Consider the following 16,552-nt stretch of genomic DNA (forward strand, 5'->3'; position numbering starts at 1 on the left):
AGCAGCCAGTGCTCTTAACCACTGAGCCTTCTCTCCAGCCCCTTCACAGAATCTTAGAATACTTAAATAATACACCAGGAAGTGATAGGTCTTCCTACGTTTCTTAAGATGACATGTTCCCACAATGAGAGGAGCTGAGGAGGGCCATCTGTGGCAGGTGGCACTGGCGAGCCAAGCAGGGAAGGCCCTAGGTATTTGGGTGACAGGATCCTGGCTGTGCTGGGAAAATGGGGGTGGTTACAGGTGTGTGGGCTGGAGATTGTGGCCTGGCTCAGCAGTCAAAACTTGAGCCAGGCAGTGGTGGCGCACGCCTTTTATGCCAGCATTTGAGAGGCAGAGGCATACAGATCTCTGTGAGTTTGAGGCCAGCCTGGTCTAGAGAGCGAGTTCCAGACAGCCAGGGCTACACAGAGAAACCCTGTCTCAAAAAAAACCAACCAACCTGCAATCAAACAAAAAGCCTCCTCCCCCGCCCTCCCGCCCGCCCTGCCAAAAACCCTTGAGAGAGGGTTGGGGATTTAGCTCAGCTCAGTGGTAGAGCGCTTGCCTAGCAAGCGCAAGGCCCTGGGTTCGATCCTCAGCTCCAAAAAACAAACAAACAAAAAACCTTGAGAGAGTGCATGTCGCGGGGGTGGAGCCCCATCCAGGCTCCGCCTTCAGGTACCGGGTCACTCTGGAGTCACCTGGGTGCTTCCAGGCCTTCGCCCAGAGTGCCCCGCCCCTGCGCGCATGCGTGCTGGTTCCCGGAAGCGATGCGCACGGCGTTTGCCCCTGCATCCCGGCGGGAGCGGGCAGAGTCAGTGGATGTAGGGCAGGGGAGCCCGATATGGCTACCGCGGGAGGCGGCGGCTGCGAGAGCGCCGCGCCCGAGGCCGATCGTCCCCAGCCGCGGCCGTTCCTCATCGGCGTGAGCGGCGGCACCGCTAGCGGCAAGGTGAGTGGTCTGCGCCCCGGGCCTCGCGGTGGGAATGACGGGCCTCGGGTTGGGGCGCCATTGCCTCCCGCCCGGCCGTGTCACCTGTTGCTAGCAGCCAAGGGGCCGCCCCCGGGGCCTGGTGGGTCACTGCCCAAGCCCACTTCCGGCACTTTCTGTCCCCAGTCAACAGTGTGCGAGAAGATCATGGAGCTGCTGGGACAGAACGAAGTGGACCGCCGGCAGCGCAAGTTGGTTATCCTGAGCCAGGACTGCTTCTATAAGGTTCTGACGGCCGAGCAGAAGGCCAAGGCCTTGAAGGGACAGTACAATTTCGACCACCCAGGTACAGGCAGACAGCCTGCCTGGAGAGGTGGGGTGGAGGGTGGACTGCTGCGTGGGCTCTACAGCGATTGCAGACTGCCAGACAGATACAGGCGTGCGTGTGGATGCAGACTGCCATGGGAGGCTGTACAGGAGTGTGTATGTAGGATGCAGAGTTACCAAGGCTGTACAGAGAGAACTGCTGATACCAACTGCCGAGGTGGGGATTGGAAGGCAGAAGCCTTTACCCATATTAGGTTAGGAGGATTTGCTAAGTGCTGCGAGCCTGGAGCATTCAAGACTGTCTAGTTCACTTGGAAGGAGGTAGCAGAGGTGTCTTCAGGATCACTTCTCGATGTGTTAACATCCCCTCCCTGCACCTTGCTGCTAAGGGGTTCTTTGCAAAACCCTACTGCCTGGGTGACCTGTGGATTCCCCAACTGTCTAGGGGCAGTCTTCAGAGAGGCCGGTAGTAGAAGCAAAGGCTAACCTGGTGCCCAGGCCTTGGAGCTGTTTCTTGGTCTGGAGGGTGCCTAGAAAGTTTCAGCTTTTCTAGGGACACAAGAAGGTGTGAACAACACTTTTAACTGGCTCTTCCCAGCTCAGAGAGGAGCAGAGGCTCACGTTATCTCTCTCCCCCAGTGCTAGCCAATCAGAAAGTCTTTGTCCCAGTTCCTGGTGGGATGATTTTATCCTTCATGCTGTGGTGTGTTGTGGGGTCTCCCAGCCGTGCTGACCCTGGGCAGAGGCGGTTCTCTCCCAGCTGCTCCAGCAGGGCAGCTGGGTAGTCTGGCCTTTTGCTGTTTTGTAGATGCTTTTGATAATGATCTGATGCACAAGACTCTGAAAAACATTGTCGAAGGCAAAACTGTCGAGGTCCCCACCTATGATTTTGTGACCCACTCAAGGTAAGCAAGTAATTCCTGGGAGGGCCAGTGAGAGAGGGCTGTCTATACACTGTCCTCTGGTGGATTCCACCCCAATCTGTTTCTGTGGACTATCTTGTAGTCAGGGCCCTTGTTACTAAAGTGAGCCTCTCCCTGGCAGGTTGTCAGAGACCACTGTGGTCTACCCAGCTGACGTGGTTCTGTTCGAGGGCATCTTGGTATTCTACACCCAGGAGATCCGGGACATGTTCCACCTGCGCCTCTTTGTAGACACAGACTCTGATGTTAGGCTGTCTCGAAGAGGTAAGGGCCTCTAGGTCCCTGAGTGCGCTCGGGTGCTCCAGGAGTCCCAAGGAGGGCTTATGGTGGTGCCTTGCTCCTGTTGCTACAGTTCTCCGGGATGTGCACCGAGGGAGGGACCTGGAACAGATTCTGACCCAGTACACCACCTTTGTGAAGCCAGCCTTTGAGGAGTTCTGCCTGCCGGTATTGCTTTTATCCATTCCAAAATGAAAATGGGTCTCAGGTCTGCCCACCTCTCCCTGTCTGCACTGTTTGCCTTAGGCTAGACCCTGGTGCACATGCATTGGCTGTTCCCCTCAAAGCCTGGCCTGGGTATCTTGCTCGCTCCCCTTGGAGCTGCTCTGTAAAGACTTTTTTTGGTTTTTTGAAACAGGTTTCTCTAGCTTTGGAGGCTGTCCTGGAACTCGCTCTGTAGACCAGGCTGGCCTTGAACTCACAGAGATCCGCCTGGCTCTGCTTCCCGAGTGCTGGGATTACAGGCGTGTGCCATCACCGCCCAGACTTTTGACTGTTCACTGCCTGAAGTAGCTGTGGGGTGCTTTAACTGTCCTTTGGGCTGCTGTGGATCAGATGCTAAGATCCCTGATGACTCAGCTTGTATTTCTGGAGTTAGAGGTGAACTTGTGGCTTTACCCAATTTAGAGAGGGAATAAGGTAGTGGGGAGCTGAGGGCTGTAGCCCTGGCTGGCCCTGATCTCATGGCAGGCTTCTACATTTAGTTTCCTGTGTGCCAGGATTCATATATATATAGAAAAGATTTACTTATTTATTTATTTATTCATTCATTCATTCATTCATTTATTTATTATACATACAGTGTTCTGCCTGCATGTGTCCTTGCAGGCCAAAAGAGGGCACCAGATCTCATTACAGGTGGTTGTGAGCCACCATGTGGTTGCTGGGAATTGAACTCATGACCTCTGGAAAAATAATCTGTGCTCTTAACCACTGAGCCATCTCTCCAGCCCCCGAGTGCCAGGATTTTAAGTGTGAGCCATCATGCTCAGTGTCAAATTGAAGTGTTTTAAAGAGAAGCTTAATAGTATTTTGCCTCTTTAAAAAAATGTATTTGTGTGTGTTGTGCATGTGTGTGTTCATGGAAGCCAGAAGAGAGTGTGGGATACCCTGGAATTGGAGTGACAGGTGGTTGTGAGCTGCCTGATGTGCGTGCTGGAAACTAACCTGAGTCCTCTTGTAAGAGCAGCAATTGCTCTTAACTGCTGAGCATCTCTTCAGCCCCCAGTATTTTATCACTTGAAGGTGAAAATAAAAGCCAGGCATGGTTGTGCATGCTTTTAATCCCAGAGCTCAGAGGCAGGGGATCTCTATGTGTTCAAGGCCAGCTTGGTGTACATAGTACATTCCAGGCCAGATAGAGATAAATGGAGAGTCCCACCACATGCCCCAGAAATGGAGAGACTGCCCCCGGCCCCAGAAGTAAAGGAAGTAGAACTTTCAAGAATAGGATAAATAAGTTCCATAGCAAGCTATCAAAAGAGCCCCTTCTGGGTACTGGGATTACAGTGTTCTGCCACCCCTGGCTAAAAGAGTCCCCTCTTTACTGCTTATCTCTCTGAAGTTCCTGGAAAGTATGAATGTGTGAAGTGTAGCCTCCTGCAGTCTCAACTCATGGGCTTTTGCTGAGTAGATGCTGAGCAGGCAGCGAAACCCTGAGGCCTGCCTCTGACCAGCCTCCTGAGCAGCCCGCCACCTCCTTCCCTGATCCATGTGCTACTGACCTCGCCAGGGTTTCCTCCCCTCAAGCCAGCCAGCCCCTCAAGCACGTTTCCCAGCCTGGTGGGGAAGGGGAGTGGGTTTCAGCCCCTCTTCACCTCACCGATGTCACTGCCAGAGTGGGTCCAGCCAAGGTCTGCTCTTCCCTTCCATGGCAAGGGTCTCTACTGCCTCCCGAAACCCATCTGCTGCAGGGGATAGGCCTCCTTGACCCGAACACACAGGTTGGCAGTATCAACCTGGGTCAAGAGTGTGCCTCACCCTCTCTGGGCTTTGCCTGGTTCAGCCGTGTCCTCTCAGCCACATCTTCGCCTCTGCTTTCCTCAGCGGTGTCTGCTGGAGAGCCACTGGCATTAGAACAAATCAGTAGTGAGAGCATGCACGTGCCAGGTGCCATGCATGTCTCCATACCGTCCGTGCAGGGCCGGTTAAGAGACCTGCGCATGGCACATCTCTTGTCTGTCATACTCACTCTCTTTTTTTTTTTTTTTTCCGAGACAGGGTTTCTCTGTGTAGCTTTGCGCCTTTCCTGGAACTCAATTTGGAGAACAGGCTGGCCTTGAACTCACAGAGATCCACCTGCCTCTGCCTCCTGAGTGCTGGGATTAAAGGCGTGCGCCACCACCGCCCGGCCACATTCACTCTTATAGGTCATTTGCAGACTTCAGTCCCAGTTTCAGAGGTCAAGAACTGTGGGAGGTGTCACACCTACCTTAGGCCAGCAATTAAGCTGTGACTAGGCAAACAGTGGGGGCGCTGATGTGCAAGTTCACTCCAGCTTAATCTTCTGCCTCACTGTTCAGACCCCATCTCTCACTTATATAAGGCTGTCTCTAACCTGTTCCTGAGTACCTTAAAGTCACCCTGGAGGAAACAGCCTCAGGAGACCCCTCTGTGTCTTTCAGACCAAGAAGTATGCTGATGTGATCATCCCTCGAGGGGTTGACAATATGGGTAAGCACCCCGGCCCTGTTCCCAAGCAGACTGCCACCTCTTGCCTTGGCTATGAAGGCTTCCCAAGTATGTGCATGAGGCCTGTCAACGTTCATCTGGTTCATGGGTTCTGTGTACTTTCCAAACACCCAGAGCTGCTGGGCAGGGCCTGTCAGGCCACTGGGATGTATTTTTGTCAGGCTCAGTCAACAACAGAAGCCAGGGAGTTCTGCTGCACCTGTCCAGTTGTCTGCCTTGTGTCTGCTGAGACATCAGGCCGGCAGGCAGGTCGGGACTGCTGGGAGGCAGGAAGGCACAGTGGCTTTCCTGCATGCTGAGTGTTTTGCAGAGTGCAGGAGTGAGGGCAGGCCGCAAGGGCTCCAGCAGTGAGTGTGATGAGCATTCCCATGTCTCATTGCAGTTGCCATCAACCTGATTGTCCAGCACATCCAGGACATTCTCAATGGTGACCTGTGCAAGCGGCATCGAGGAGGGGCCAATGGGCGCAACTACAAGAGGACCTTCCCTGAGCCAGGAGAGCACCCCGGGGTGCTGGCCACTGGCAAGCGTTCACACTTGGAGTCCAGCAGCAGGCCCCACTGAGACTGGCATATGTAGGCTCCCCACAGACCCATCACTAAGGGTCTGAGCCTGGGGACAACCACCTGCCCCGAAAAGCACAGTCAGGGTTCCTCTCCGCGTGATCTAGGCTGGCAGCGTTTAGGACCAGGCCTTCCTTGCTTGGGAGGGTAGATTGATGCTGACAGAGCATTCTGGTGTTCTCAGCTTCCTTTCATTGGAGGAGGCCAACAGGTTTCTGGGTTACTGAGAAGTGTCCCAAACTACAAAGAAAGCCCATGGTGCCGGCTTCCAGAGGGATGCAGGACATACATTAAGGGGCAACTGAGGAAACAGCCCTGGTACTGGCTGGCGTCGCTGGCCTTGCTAGCCTGGCATTGATAGTGAATCACAGTGACGTGCTTCCCAGTATGATGTGGTTCATGTACATGTTGCAGAAGTAAAGTTTGAAGATACGTTATATATCCTTATTTGTTTTGTGACAGGCCGTTTGTGACCAATGAACCTAGTTTAACAACCTCCAAGTGGTCTATTGTCCAGTCTAAGGAGCTTGAGGCAGGAAGGAACCCTAAGTCTACCTACTCACATGACCCTAAGCAGCATCACACTTGATGCAAGGACCTCCTGGGTGTCCTAGGGCCTGGATTGTGGGATAAACAGAAGCAGGCCATCAGGTCTCCTATGGTTAAAATAGTGTGTTTGCAATTCTTCAGGGAGCCCAAGCCCCAGGGGCTGTCTGTACAAGCCACTTGGGTAGTTTATGGTGAGCATGCCAGGGCAGGCTATCTCCAGGTAAGGGAGTACTAAGTGCAGAGCAGTCACATGACCATGGTTGCCTAAAGCCAACCAGTCTCCTACACACCCATCCTGAGCTCATGGCTTCACAAATGGTCCATTCTATGATGGCCCTTTTGGAAGTGTTCTTTGCTGTTGTCACAGGCTTTGATGCAGACACTTCTCATTTGTTCTTGTTAAACACAACTGTGGTTCCCACTTGTGACAGCAGCTGAGCTCTGTTGAGCTCAGGGGCTGGTTTCTGTTAATGCTGTACTGATTTTGTTGAACTGAAACCCCTCTTTGGAGGAAGAATCAATAAATAACACTAAAAAGTGATCATCAATTTGTTCCTTTTTATTTACATTAGGAAAGGCAAATTCAAGGCAAGGAAGTGTATGGATGACACCTTGGCTGTGGAAGACAAGCGGGGACGTTTGGTGACATTTCCCAGAGGGGTTTTAGAATACAGGTCAGGGAGGAGTCGTCTTGGTGTTAGTACACTGTCAGAGTTCCAAGTAGGCTTCACACGGGTCAGCTGTGCCTGCAGGTCTTGTGAAAGGCAGGGCCAAGACCCCATTGGTGCCCCCCCCCCCCCCCCCCCCCCCCCCACAGCTAGTGGCAAGCTCAGGCTCATCACTGGAGTCCTGTCCACTCCTTCCCTGGCCGGGTGCTCCTGCCTGCCTTGGCTGGTCAGAGGTGGGCCTCACAGGTGATACTGTGGGTATAGTCTTCACTGTGTGAAGAGGAATAAATCACTTCAAATGAGAAACCAGTGGCTCTTCAGGAGAAATTGTAATTAATCCCTGGAGTCCTTCCTGGACCCAGCCAGTCCCTGACTGCTGAGGCCTCTGCCGGTGGGAGACAAACACATTTTTAGATCCTGTTCCGCATGTTTGTCTTCCTCGCTCTTGTTAGCTAGTAATTCCGGATCAGAATGTCCCAGCTGTCTTTCCAGCGAAGGGCTTGGAGTTCTCCTGGTGAGAGTGACGTGTCCCCATAGGTTAGTGGACGAAGCATGTTGGACACATGGCATGCAGAGGAATACCAGGCTACAACCAGGGCACTGAAGACATTCTTCTGCAGCTGGGACCTGTAGGCAACAGGGAGAGTGTGGTTAGAGCATCTGGCTTGCTTCCCCACAGCATCCCTGCCAGGCCATCTCCCAGGAACCTGCTGACACACTTGTGGACTTTACCTGTGTGTTCCTTAGATCTCCCCTGCTTCTCTGTGCCCCCACCAACCCTTATCTGCCCGGATACATTGCACATGACCCTCATCCTGCTCCTGGATTTGCCACAGCTCTACCCAAAATGCAGAGGCGTTTCCCATGCCCTCCACATCATCAAGGCCCTTTGCTCCAACCCAAAGCTTTCTTTTTTTCTTTTTTGAGACAGAGTTTCTCTGTGTATCAGCCCTGGCTGTCCTGGAACTCACCAGGCTGGCCTCGAATTTACAAGAGATCTGCCTCCCAAGTCCTGGGATTAAATGTGAGCGCCACCATACCATGCTAACCCAAAGCTTTCTGTCGGCTACATCCCACCAAGTCTGTGCAGTGAGCCGCTGTGTCCTAGAATGCTGGACCACAGGTGGTTAAGACTCTCCCCAGTTCACAGCCCTAAGGCCCACTGTGCCCGCACCTGCACAGGTGGTCACTGACGTGCTGCAGGACGATCGGAAGCAGCAGGATCTGGAAGGTGAGTGCTGGCAGGTAGTGGTAGAGGAAGAGCATCCTCTCCATCAGGAAGAAGGGCAGGTAGTTGAGTGCCCAGCCGCCAGTACACAGGGCTCCAGCTAGCACCCAGTGGGACCAGGCATCTGTGGGAGGGTGTGTCTCAGAGCAGCAATACCATGGGCTGGCCAGGAGCTCATTCCAAAGTCACATGCTATCCTCAGCACCTCACTCCCCAGCCCCAGGCTCAGGGTGAGGCCCAGCCCAGCCCTGTGAGGTCCCCTGCAGCCTTAGCTCATGACCAGTGTAAGGACAGGCTGCTCTCGTCTGAGAATTCTGCTCTCAGCTCCTCAGGGAGCTACAAAGGAGCTACATTTGTGACCAGCCCAGAACTGGAGCTGAAGTCAGTAGAAAGAAGGGGCCATGTTCTCTGGCATGTTACAGGGCAATGGTGGGCCAGTGCTTGAGTTTTCTTTCCGAATGCATTTCTGTCAGCTGCCTACAACCACTGACCCCTAAGCCTCTTACTGACTGCTGTGCCTGATCCAGCTGTGCCTGGTGCATGCAGGCAACCAAGAACTAAGCCTCTATCCCCTGTGTGCTCTCTGCTAAAGAAGTCTCAATTGTGGTGTGGATCTTAACTGCCACAGGTTTTTGTCAGGGCCCCTACCTGCAAAACCAGGGGCTCCAGGGTCCTAGTAAAGCTGGTTGTCACCTACGCACAATGTGCTCCTATCCTGTGAGGACACTAACCCTCAGGGAGGTCACAGATACTTCTTCGCCGGCGGAGCAGGTACCAGAAGAAGAGTAGGGTGTAGGCCACTGTGGCAAAGCTGGCTGAAGCCCAGATCACGATGTTTCCAAGCAAGTGGATCTGAGCCTGAAATCACAGGGAGCTGCTCGCTACCTGCCCCCTCACTCCAAGTGGAGGGCAATGGTCAGGAGAGAAACCAAACATACACCAAAGGTACACAGGCACATCTGGAACTCTAGCCTTGTAACACATCTGGACAAACTTGTTCCCAGCCACTTTTCAAGACAAGCATTAATGTTCTCAAATCCTGTTTGTCAAAACTGAAATTTAGGGGTTGGGGATTTAGCTCAGTGGTAGAGTGCTCGCCTAGCAAGTACAAGGCCCTGGGTTCAATCCTCAGCTCAAAAAAAAAAAAAAAAGAGAAAGAAATATTGCCAGGCAGTGGTGGTGGCGCACGCCTTTAATCCCAGCACTCGGGAGGCAGAGCCAGGAGGATCTTTGTGAGTTCGAGGCTAGCCTGGTCTACAGAGCGAGATCCAGGAAAGGCGCAAAGCTACACAGAGAAACCCTGTCTCGAAAAACCAAAACAAACAAACAAAACCCTGAAATTTAGGAGTAATGGAGATTTGGGATATTGGGCATGAATCCAGAGCTCTGCGTGCTCACATACATTGTCACTGAGATTTACCTACAACCCCAGTTCATCCGAGACTGTTTCCTAGGTAGCCCAGCCTGGCCTCAAATATATAATCCCTGTCTTAAATGTGTGCCACCGGGCTGGAGAGATGGCTCAGAGGTTAAGAGCACTGGCTGCTTGTCTAAAGGTCCTAACTTCAATTCCCAGCAACCACATGGTAGCTCACAACCATCTATAATGAGATTTAGCGCCCTCTTCTGACCTGTAGGCAGAACATTGTATACAAAATAAATAGTTCTTAAAAAAGAAAATCGACAGGCAGTGGTGGTGCACACCTTTAATCCTAGCACTCAGCAGGCAGAGGCAGGTGAAACCACAGATGCTCACAGGAAGGTCATACCTGGAAGAAGAATCTGTGTATACACACACAGCTGTATGTGCCCTCACTTTCTGGTGACTGCCCTCAATTCCACTGGTGAGCATGTTGGGGAAGTCTTAGCATTTACTCACTCAGTGATCTGCCCAGCTGTGCCTCCATGCCTCTCCATGCTGCTTCCAGTCTGCCATGGCAGAGGCAACATACCATACATCACACAGCATTAACATACATACATAACATACATCACACAGCATAACATACATACACAACATAACATACATATATAACATACAAATACAACATAACATACATACACAACATAACACATCACACAGCATAACATACATACGTAACATATATACACGGCCTAGCATACATCATACACACAACATAACCCAGCCAGCACTGGCCAGCTTAAGGGTCAGATGCCGCAGGGAATGAAGCGGTGGGCTTCCCCAAAGGCTAATCATGGACTCCCTCAACAGACCGAATGAGAGGGAGGCCTTGCTCTTTGGCAATGAGTAGTTCAGGCCTTGGACTGCCCAATGACCAAAATTAAAAAAAAAAAAAAAAAAAAGCAAATTCTGAGCCTTCGCTTTGGAGAAACCCAGGACACCTCCAGGAACATGACCGGGGCTCACACATGCTTGCTTACACTGGTCCTGGGGTGTAGCCAGTAGGCGATGTTGGTGTCCAAGGTGACCCACTCCAGCGGGGTGGAGCTGTACTTGTGTTCAGAATCCTCGTTCTTCAGCGTCAGCATCTTCCACTACCACAGGATAAAGCACAGGTTGCAGAGGAGGATCTCACCAGCTGCCACAATGTCAAGGTGTGTGACTCAACTACTGTCCCTTGTGTGTCAACTGCCCAGACTAAGTTCATTTGGCAAGTTAGTCTGCAGAGCTATGGGCTCAGGGGCATGACCTGACTTCATGGATCAGCACTTGCTCTGCAGACTGACAGGAGCCATGCCATCGACTCTCTGAGTCTGCCAGACTTATCTAGGGCTCTGCTGGCTGAATGTAACCTAACTGACCTGATGCGAGGCCTTAAGACACCCTGACATTACCACAATGTCATACTGATGCAGAAACCCCTTGTCCCTGATTGTGGGCGCAGGTTGATGGGTCTGCAGTGGTGAGGGACACTCATTCTGCTGCAGAGCCTCAAGCTCCAGGCTGGAGGGCTCTGAACTTCAGGGCTCAGCTGCACACAGTGCCTTCACCAGCAGAAATCAGCTCCTGCTGGAGGATGGCATCCCTCCAGCCACTCGTCACCTGCAGTTCCGAGAATCTGGCCATGAAGCTCAGGTTCCTGCTGATGTCAACCTGAGTGGGTAGATGCAGCTCCCGTTCCCTCTCCTTCTGCTCCTGGCCTGAGTGGATGGACACCAGGGGAGGGACTCAGTGGGGCTGAAGAGCTGAGGACAATGGCTGTCCCCAGTGTTTCCAATAACCTACAAGGACACCTCAGCAGACTGCATCATTCCACTTGGTTCCTACCACACCCCGAACGCCTCTGCCAAGTCAGCACTGTGTACCCTGGGATGCATGATTTGCCATCATCCCCAGCCTCCACCCCCAGGCCCTCCGCACAGACACCTCATGTAATCATGGATCACTGCAAGAGTCAGCCAAACAGAATGGAGGGCTTAGGTCCCTCCAAACCAACAGTTTTGTTTGGTATTCCTTCAGTGCCATGAGATCCACAGGACAACCAAATTCCATGACCCAGGGTTTTACCAACTCACTTTTGCCATACCGGTGTTCTTCCACATTCCACACCATGCTCTCGTGGTGGCCTCGTGACTTCTCCCCAACCACCTCCAACTGCCGGAACCCCCAGTCAGGGAGGTGAGCCCCGCTCAGCTAGCAAAACCGAGAAAGGGAATGAGCATGACAGGAAGCTGGCTAACCCCATCAGACTGTCAGCAGATCCCAGGTCTTCCCAGGATTCTCTGCCGCTGTGTGGACTATAAACACAGGATGACTTTAATCATGTGGCTTGCTTATGTGAGCTACCCTTTACCTTCAAGATGGCAGACGTGTTCACATGCACAAAGCGTACTTCAGACAGGATAGTCTTCCAGGTATCCTGGCTGGACTCTCTGTTGACAATGTCCTGCAGAAGGAGGTCTTGTCAGCCTGGGGGCCAGCAGCGGAGCACCCACCTAGCATTTGTGAGGACCATCCCCAGCACCACAAACCAGGATAAACCCAAATATATCTAGTCATTCACCCTTTCAGATGGCCTCAAATGTCAACCTAAAGACCAGACACTCTTCACTTCTCAGCTTTTTCGACTTTTTTTTTTAACCAATCACACAGCTATGAAACCAGTGTGGGTCCCAGCTAGGCTGATGAGTCCTCAAACAAAGGAAGCATATGATGCTAGCTAGCCTGGGTACCTTACTATACAGCATTTGAGCCAGCCATAGGGCAAGGGCACTCACTGTCCTTGTCAAAGGCTGCAGGAAAGGCTCTTCCCACAGACACTCAAAAGCCGTCTAGTCAGTTACAAGAACACTCAGAACTCCAGCCAAAATGGAATTACTTAGACTACCTGGCCAGCGTAAGGTGGTTCAAGACCCCCAGCCCCCAAGACTGGCTCAGGGAGGGTCCTGGCCCTGGTAGTTCTTTGCCTGTTACAGCCTGATATGTGCCTCAACGATGAGGTTCTCATGATGATCTCAAGAGGCTGAGTGGGGGCAAGACATCCGGACCGGGTGGCCACTCCTGAGGCCTTCTCGCTGTATCTGGGATCTCTACTTAACCTGTACCAAGTGGTACTCAAAGGGCTGCCAGGAAGGGGTCAAGGGAGGGGATCAGTGATGGAGCCATTAGTAGCAGGGAGGTCAGTGAGATTCAGTATCATTCCTACTGAGATAGAGTCCCATGAGAAGGGGCACAGGACCGTCATCAGGCTGCTCAGGAGAGGCTGGAGAACAGAATGGCCATGAACATGTACAGCACAGATGAGGGGAAAATGGCAGAGATGTGCCAGATATGCCTAAGTCCTCAGACAGCTTTGCTGAGGGAACTGGCAAGAGGCGCCTTATCAAACTGGCATGGGACTCCCTAGGGAGGTCCAAAGTGGGAGGGAAGCTGAGTAATCAGGGCTGGCTGCTGCAGCCAATCAGAAGCTAGGCCAGTATGGCCTCTCCTCCTAGAAATGGCCTCAGGCCTGATGCGGGTCAGTACTCAGTCTGTGGGCCAGTAACGAGGCTTTCTGCATAGCAACTTTCTCAGGAGACCGGATTCTGAGGGAGCAAACGACCATCACCAGAAGGGAAAGTGACTGCAGGCCGCCGCCTCAGTAAGAGTCCTCTGATGGCCAAGCCCTCACCAGGCAACTGCTTGGGCTCTATAACTCCTGAGAATTGGCTAAGAAGCTTCCCCTACGTCACAAGAGAGGCTGGAGATCATGTCTGGTGACAGGGTGTCTTAATTAGGTTTAACTGTCGGCGTGACACAGCCTGAACTCTGAGAACCAAGTCTAAACTGCGGGACTGCCCAGATCAGACTGTCCTGTGGGCTGTCTGTCAGGGATGGCCTTGATTGTTAACTGATGTGGAGGCCCAGTCCACTGTGGGCGGCACCACTCCCTGGGCAGGCGATCCAGGGCCGTAAGGAAAGCTTGCTAAGCATTAATCTGGGAGTGGGCCAGTAACAGCATTCCTCCATGGTTTCTGCTTGAGCTCCTGCCCTGACTTTCCTCAGGGATGGGCTGCTGACTTCCCTCTCCTCCTCTAAGTTGCTTCTGGTCATGGTACTTAGCACAACAACTGAATGGGACTAGAGCAGAGGGTGACTAATGAGTGCACCAGGAAGCAGCTATGGCTGTAAGAGCCCCAACCCAAAGGCCTTCAAAGTCCACACAGCATCTGGAACTTTCCCTATCCCTCCCTGAGGCACCGGAGGATCCAGATCTGATGCAGTGAAGCTCCCCATGGGAACATCTCAGACTTGCTTTGTGAATATAAGCTCCCTGTCTCCTCTTACATCAGAATCCATTATCCAAAGGGGCATTTTGGGTGCTCCGCGGTAGAAATCAGGTGTCCCACTGGCCAGCACTCCACGGGGAACTCACCAGTTTCCAGAGGTTCTGGGCAGGCATGGAGATGTTATAGTCAATGTAACAGGAGACTTCTTGAGAATGGGGGCTCAGTGGGGCTGCAACATCGTGCCTGGAAGAGGAGAGCTGTCCCTCAGTATCATGAGAGGAAGGGGCTTTCAACACAAAGCTGGTTCCACCTGCTGAGGCTGGGGAAGCTGGCTGGAAAGGGGCTCCCACACATCCAGGGAAAGGCCACACTGAGGTGGACTTTAATAATCAATGTGACCCAGCCTGGACTCCTCTGAGAATGGAATCTCAACACGGGAGTGCCCAGATCAGACTGTCCTGTTGGCTATCTGTGAGGGCGTGTCTAGACTGTGTCCGTGTCCAGAGTTGATGTACCAATTGGATGGGTGTCATTCGCTCTTTGGACAGGTGAAGCAACTCTCAGAGAAGAGAATGGCTGCCTCAGAGACTAGAAGGAGTCTTAAGAACTGGCCCTGGGGTTTCACTGGGGGGGTAGAACTCAACAGCAGTCCTGTCAGCCTTGGGCCAGCAAACAGAGTAGTTTCACACTGGGGAGCAGACTGTGTGACTCCTCAGCCTTAGTGGCCAGAAGAAGCCTGCCACTGGCTGCTCAGGCGGGACTCACTTCATCACAGGACGCACGAGGCGTCCCCTTGAGAGCAGCACACCAGTGCTGTGGCGGGCAGGACGGCACCCAGACAGGGTTTCTGGTGTGGTAGCCGCAGGGACATTCCCGCAGAAAAGGGAGTGTGGGTGCCCAGAGGTGCTTGTTGGCTTACTGCAGCACTAGCAGGGAGGCCAGATGGACAGTGTGACACAACCCAGGGTCACCAGGAGCCCCAGGAGAGCTGAGGGAGTCACTAGAGAGAAGGCTGTGGGCAGAGACGCCACTCCGTCTTCTCAAGGGCCCAGTGCGGCCTCAGTGCAGTGAGGTGGAGGTGGGACAGGATGCAGGAAGCAGGCTGAGTGGAGGTTGAGGGAGTGAAAGGCAATGCCCAGTAGAGCCAGCAGGGCAAGTACTCACGTGTTAAGGAGGCGGGTGGTCATGCCGTGAACAAGCTGTACAATGTCTCCATGGCGCACAGGCCTGGGAGGATTGTTTACCACCAGCTGATGTCTAGGAAGACAGTACTGTCAGGGTGGCACTCTGCCCAGCACCCTCCTACCATAAACTCTCTGGGAATGCTGAGGCTGCAAAGTCTCCAGAGCCCCAGACACTGGGGAACATGCACCCCCAGTGATGTATCCCTTGCGTGAGGTGACTTTATAGAGAATCAAGGCATTTATGTTTCATTTAACTCTTCTCAACCTAAGGTCACTTTACAAATTGCCAAATGTGACTCCGTCTGCCAATGTCATATCTGTCTGTGAAGAATAAACTAGGTGCAAAAAAAAATCCTTATGTTGACAACATACTCTTTTTTTCATACCTTCGGGGGAAAAAAATTAAGATGCGGGTTGGGGATTTAGCTCAGTGGTAGAGTGCTTGCCTAGCAAGCACAAGGCCCTGGATTCGATCCTCAGCTCAAAAAAAAAAAAAAAAAAAATTAAGATGCCTGTAATCCCAGCACTTGAAGGCTGAGGCAAGAGGATTGGGAGTTTGAGGCAAGGCTCGGCTATAAGGAGAGACGCTGTCTTAAAAAGAAAGTAAAAGGAAAAAAACACACCCAAACTAAACAAACAAAAAAAGCCACCAAACTCTTAGAACCTACCAAGTCCCCAGCACTAGCCCAGTGCTGGGTAAATGGCTACACAGGCCAGACGGGCCAGGGCAGCCTCACTCACTCACAGACATGTAGCCATGCAAACCAAGCCAGCAAGCATTGACAGACCCAGGAAACCTGCGGAAGAGTGCTGGAGCAGAGGAAGGCACACCTATTGATGGACTGGCCTAGGAGGCCTCCCCTGGAACTGGCCTCACAGTCCTGGAAGGATGGTGAGTGCAGAGATAGCAATGGGTCTGGGGATGGTAAGCGTGCTCCTGGAGGCTATGGTGGGAGCCTCGAGGGTAGGAACTAGTCTAGAGGCCAAGGACACTCATTTGGTAGGGCTAGGAGAGTACCTGGTCTAAGGTTTCTTAGAGGTGGCAATGCTCGAGTGGGTAGTGAGGAGTGGAAGCCCAATGTTGTAAGAAGGGAAGAATCACTTGCAGACAGACTGCTTAGGCCTAGACACGGGAGTGTAGAGAGGCCCTACACAGGCCTTCTCTAGAGGAACAGGTGTGGAAGGGTACTGCAGCCGATCCTGGGCTGTTACAGCTCCTGAGAGATGCTAGGCAGGTCACTGAGGATCCAGACCAGGCCCTGGCCTCACACTAACAGGCATATACTCCAGCCCCAAGGCTGAATGAGGTCACAGGCCAGGGAGCACGCGTGAAAAGGAGGCCCAGGACTCGGCAGAACCATTTGTCCATCATGCTGGGTGGTGAGCTGATGAAGCCACACTCACCTCCCAGGGTCCTTTACGATCCACCAGTTATTGATGTCTTTGAAGGGGTAGCAGGTCACCTGCTGCTGGTGGGAGCTGCCCCGGCCATTCTCATATCTGTGTGAGATGTCAACAGAGAATGCACCTGAAGCG

General features: G+C 52.7%; 2 protein-coding genes across 2 annotated transcripts in view; one reads left to right on the top strand and one right to left on the bottom strand.

Annotated features, from left to right (window-relative positions):
* The first annotated feature begins 721 nt into the window (after window positions 1–721).
* Window positions 722–6,786, top strand: Uck1 (uridine-cytidine kinase 1). Its single transcript, XM_036184872.1, has 7 exons — window positions 722–934; window positions 1,100–1,259; window positions 2,049–2,145; window positions 2,285–2,427; window positions 2,516–2,610; window positions 5,067–5,115; window positions 5,516–6,786. Exons 1-7 carry the CDS (start codon window positions 827–829, stop codon window positions 5,695–5,697), a joined length of 834 nt encoding a protein of 277 aa, XP_036040765.1. The 5' UTR covers window positions 722–826; the 3' UTR covers window positions 5,698–6,786.
* Window positions 6,787–7,039: 253 nt separating this feature from the next.
* The window catches only part of Prrc2b (proline rich coiled-coil 2B), a 103,132-nt gene continuing 93,619 nt past the window's right edge, over window positions 7,040–16,552 (bottom strand). The window contains exons 28-37 of the mRNA XM_036183384.1: window positions 16,421–16,516; window positions 14,997–15,089; window positions 13,979–14,075; window positions 11,918–12,010; window positions 11,640–11,757; window positions 11,167–11,264; window positions 10,545–10,658; window positions 8,873–8,999; window positions 8,088–8,265; window positions 7,040–7,540 (exon numbers count right to left, since the gene is read on the bottom strand). Coding sequence (XP_036039277.1) covers window positions 7,366–7,540; window positions 8,088–8,265; window positions 8,873–8,999; window positions 10,545–10,658; window positions 11,167–11,264; window positions 11,640–11,757; window positions 11,918–12,010; window positions 13,979–14,075; window positions 14,997–15,089; window positions 16,421–16,516 — 1,189 coding nt within the window. The 3' untranslated portion in view covers window positions 7,040–7,365. The remainder of the gene's footprint in view (window positions 7,541–8,087; window positions 8,266–8,872; window positions 9,000–10,544; window positions 10,659–11,166; window positions 11,265–11,639; window positions 11,758–11,917; window positions 12,011–13,978; window positions 14,076–14,996; window positions 15,090–16,420; window positions 16,517–16,552) is intronic.

The sequence above is a fragment of the Onychomys torridus genome, chromosome 4 (assembly GCF_903995425.1).
Source record: "Onychomys torridus chromosome 4, mOncTor1.1, whole genome shotgun sequence".
Classification (NCBI taxonomy): domain Eukaryota; kingdom Metazoa; phylum Chordata; class Mammalia; order Rodentia; family Cricetidae; genus Onychomys; species Onychomys torridus.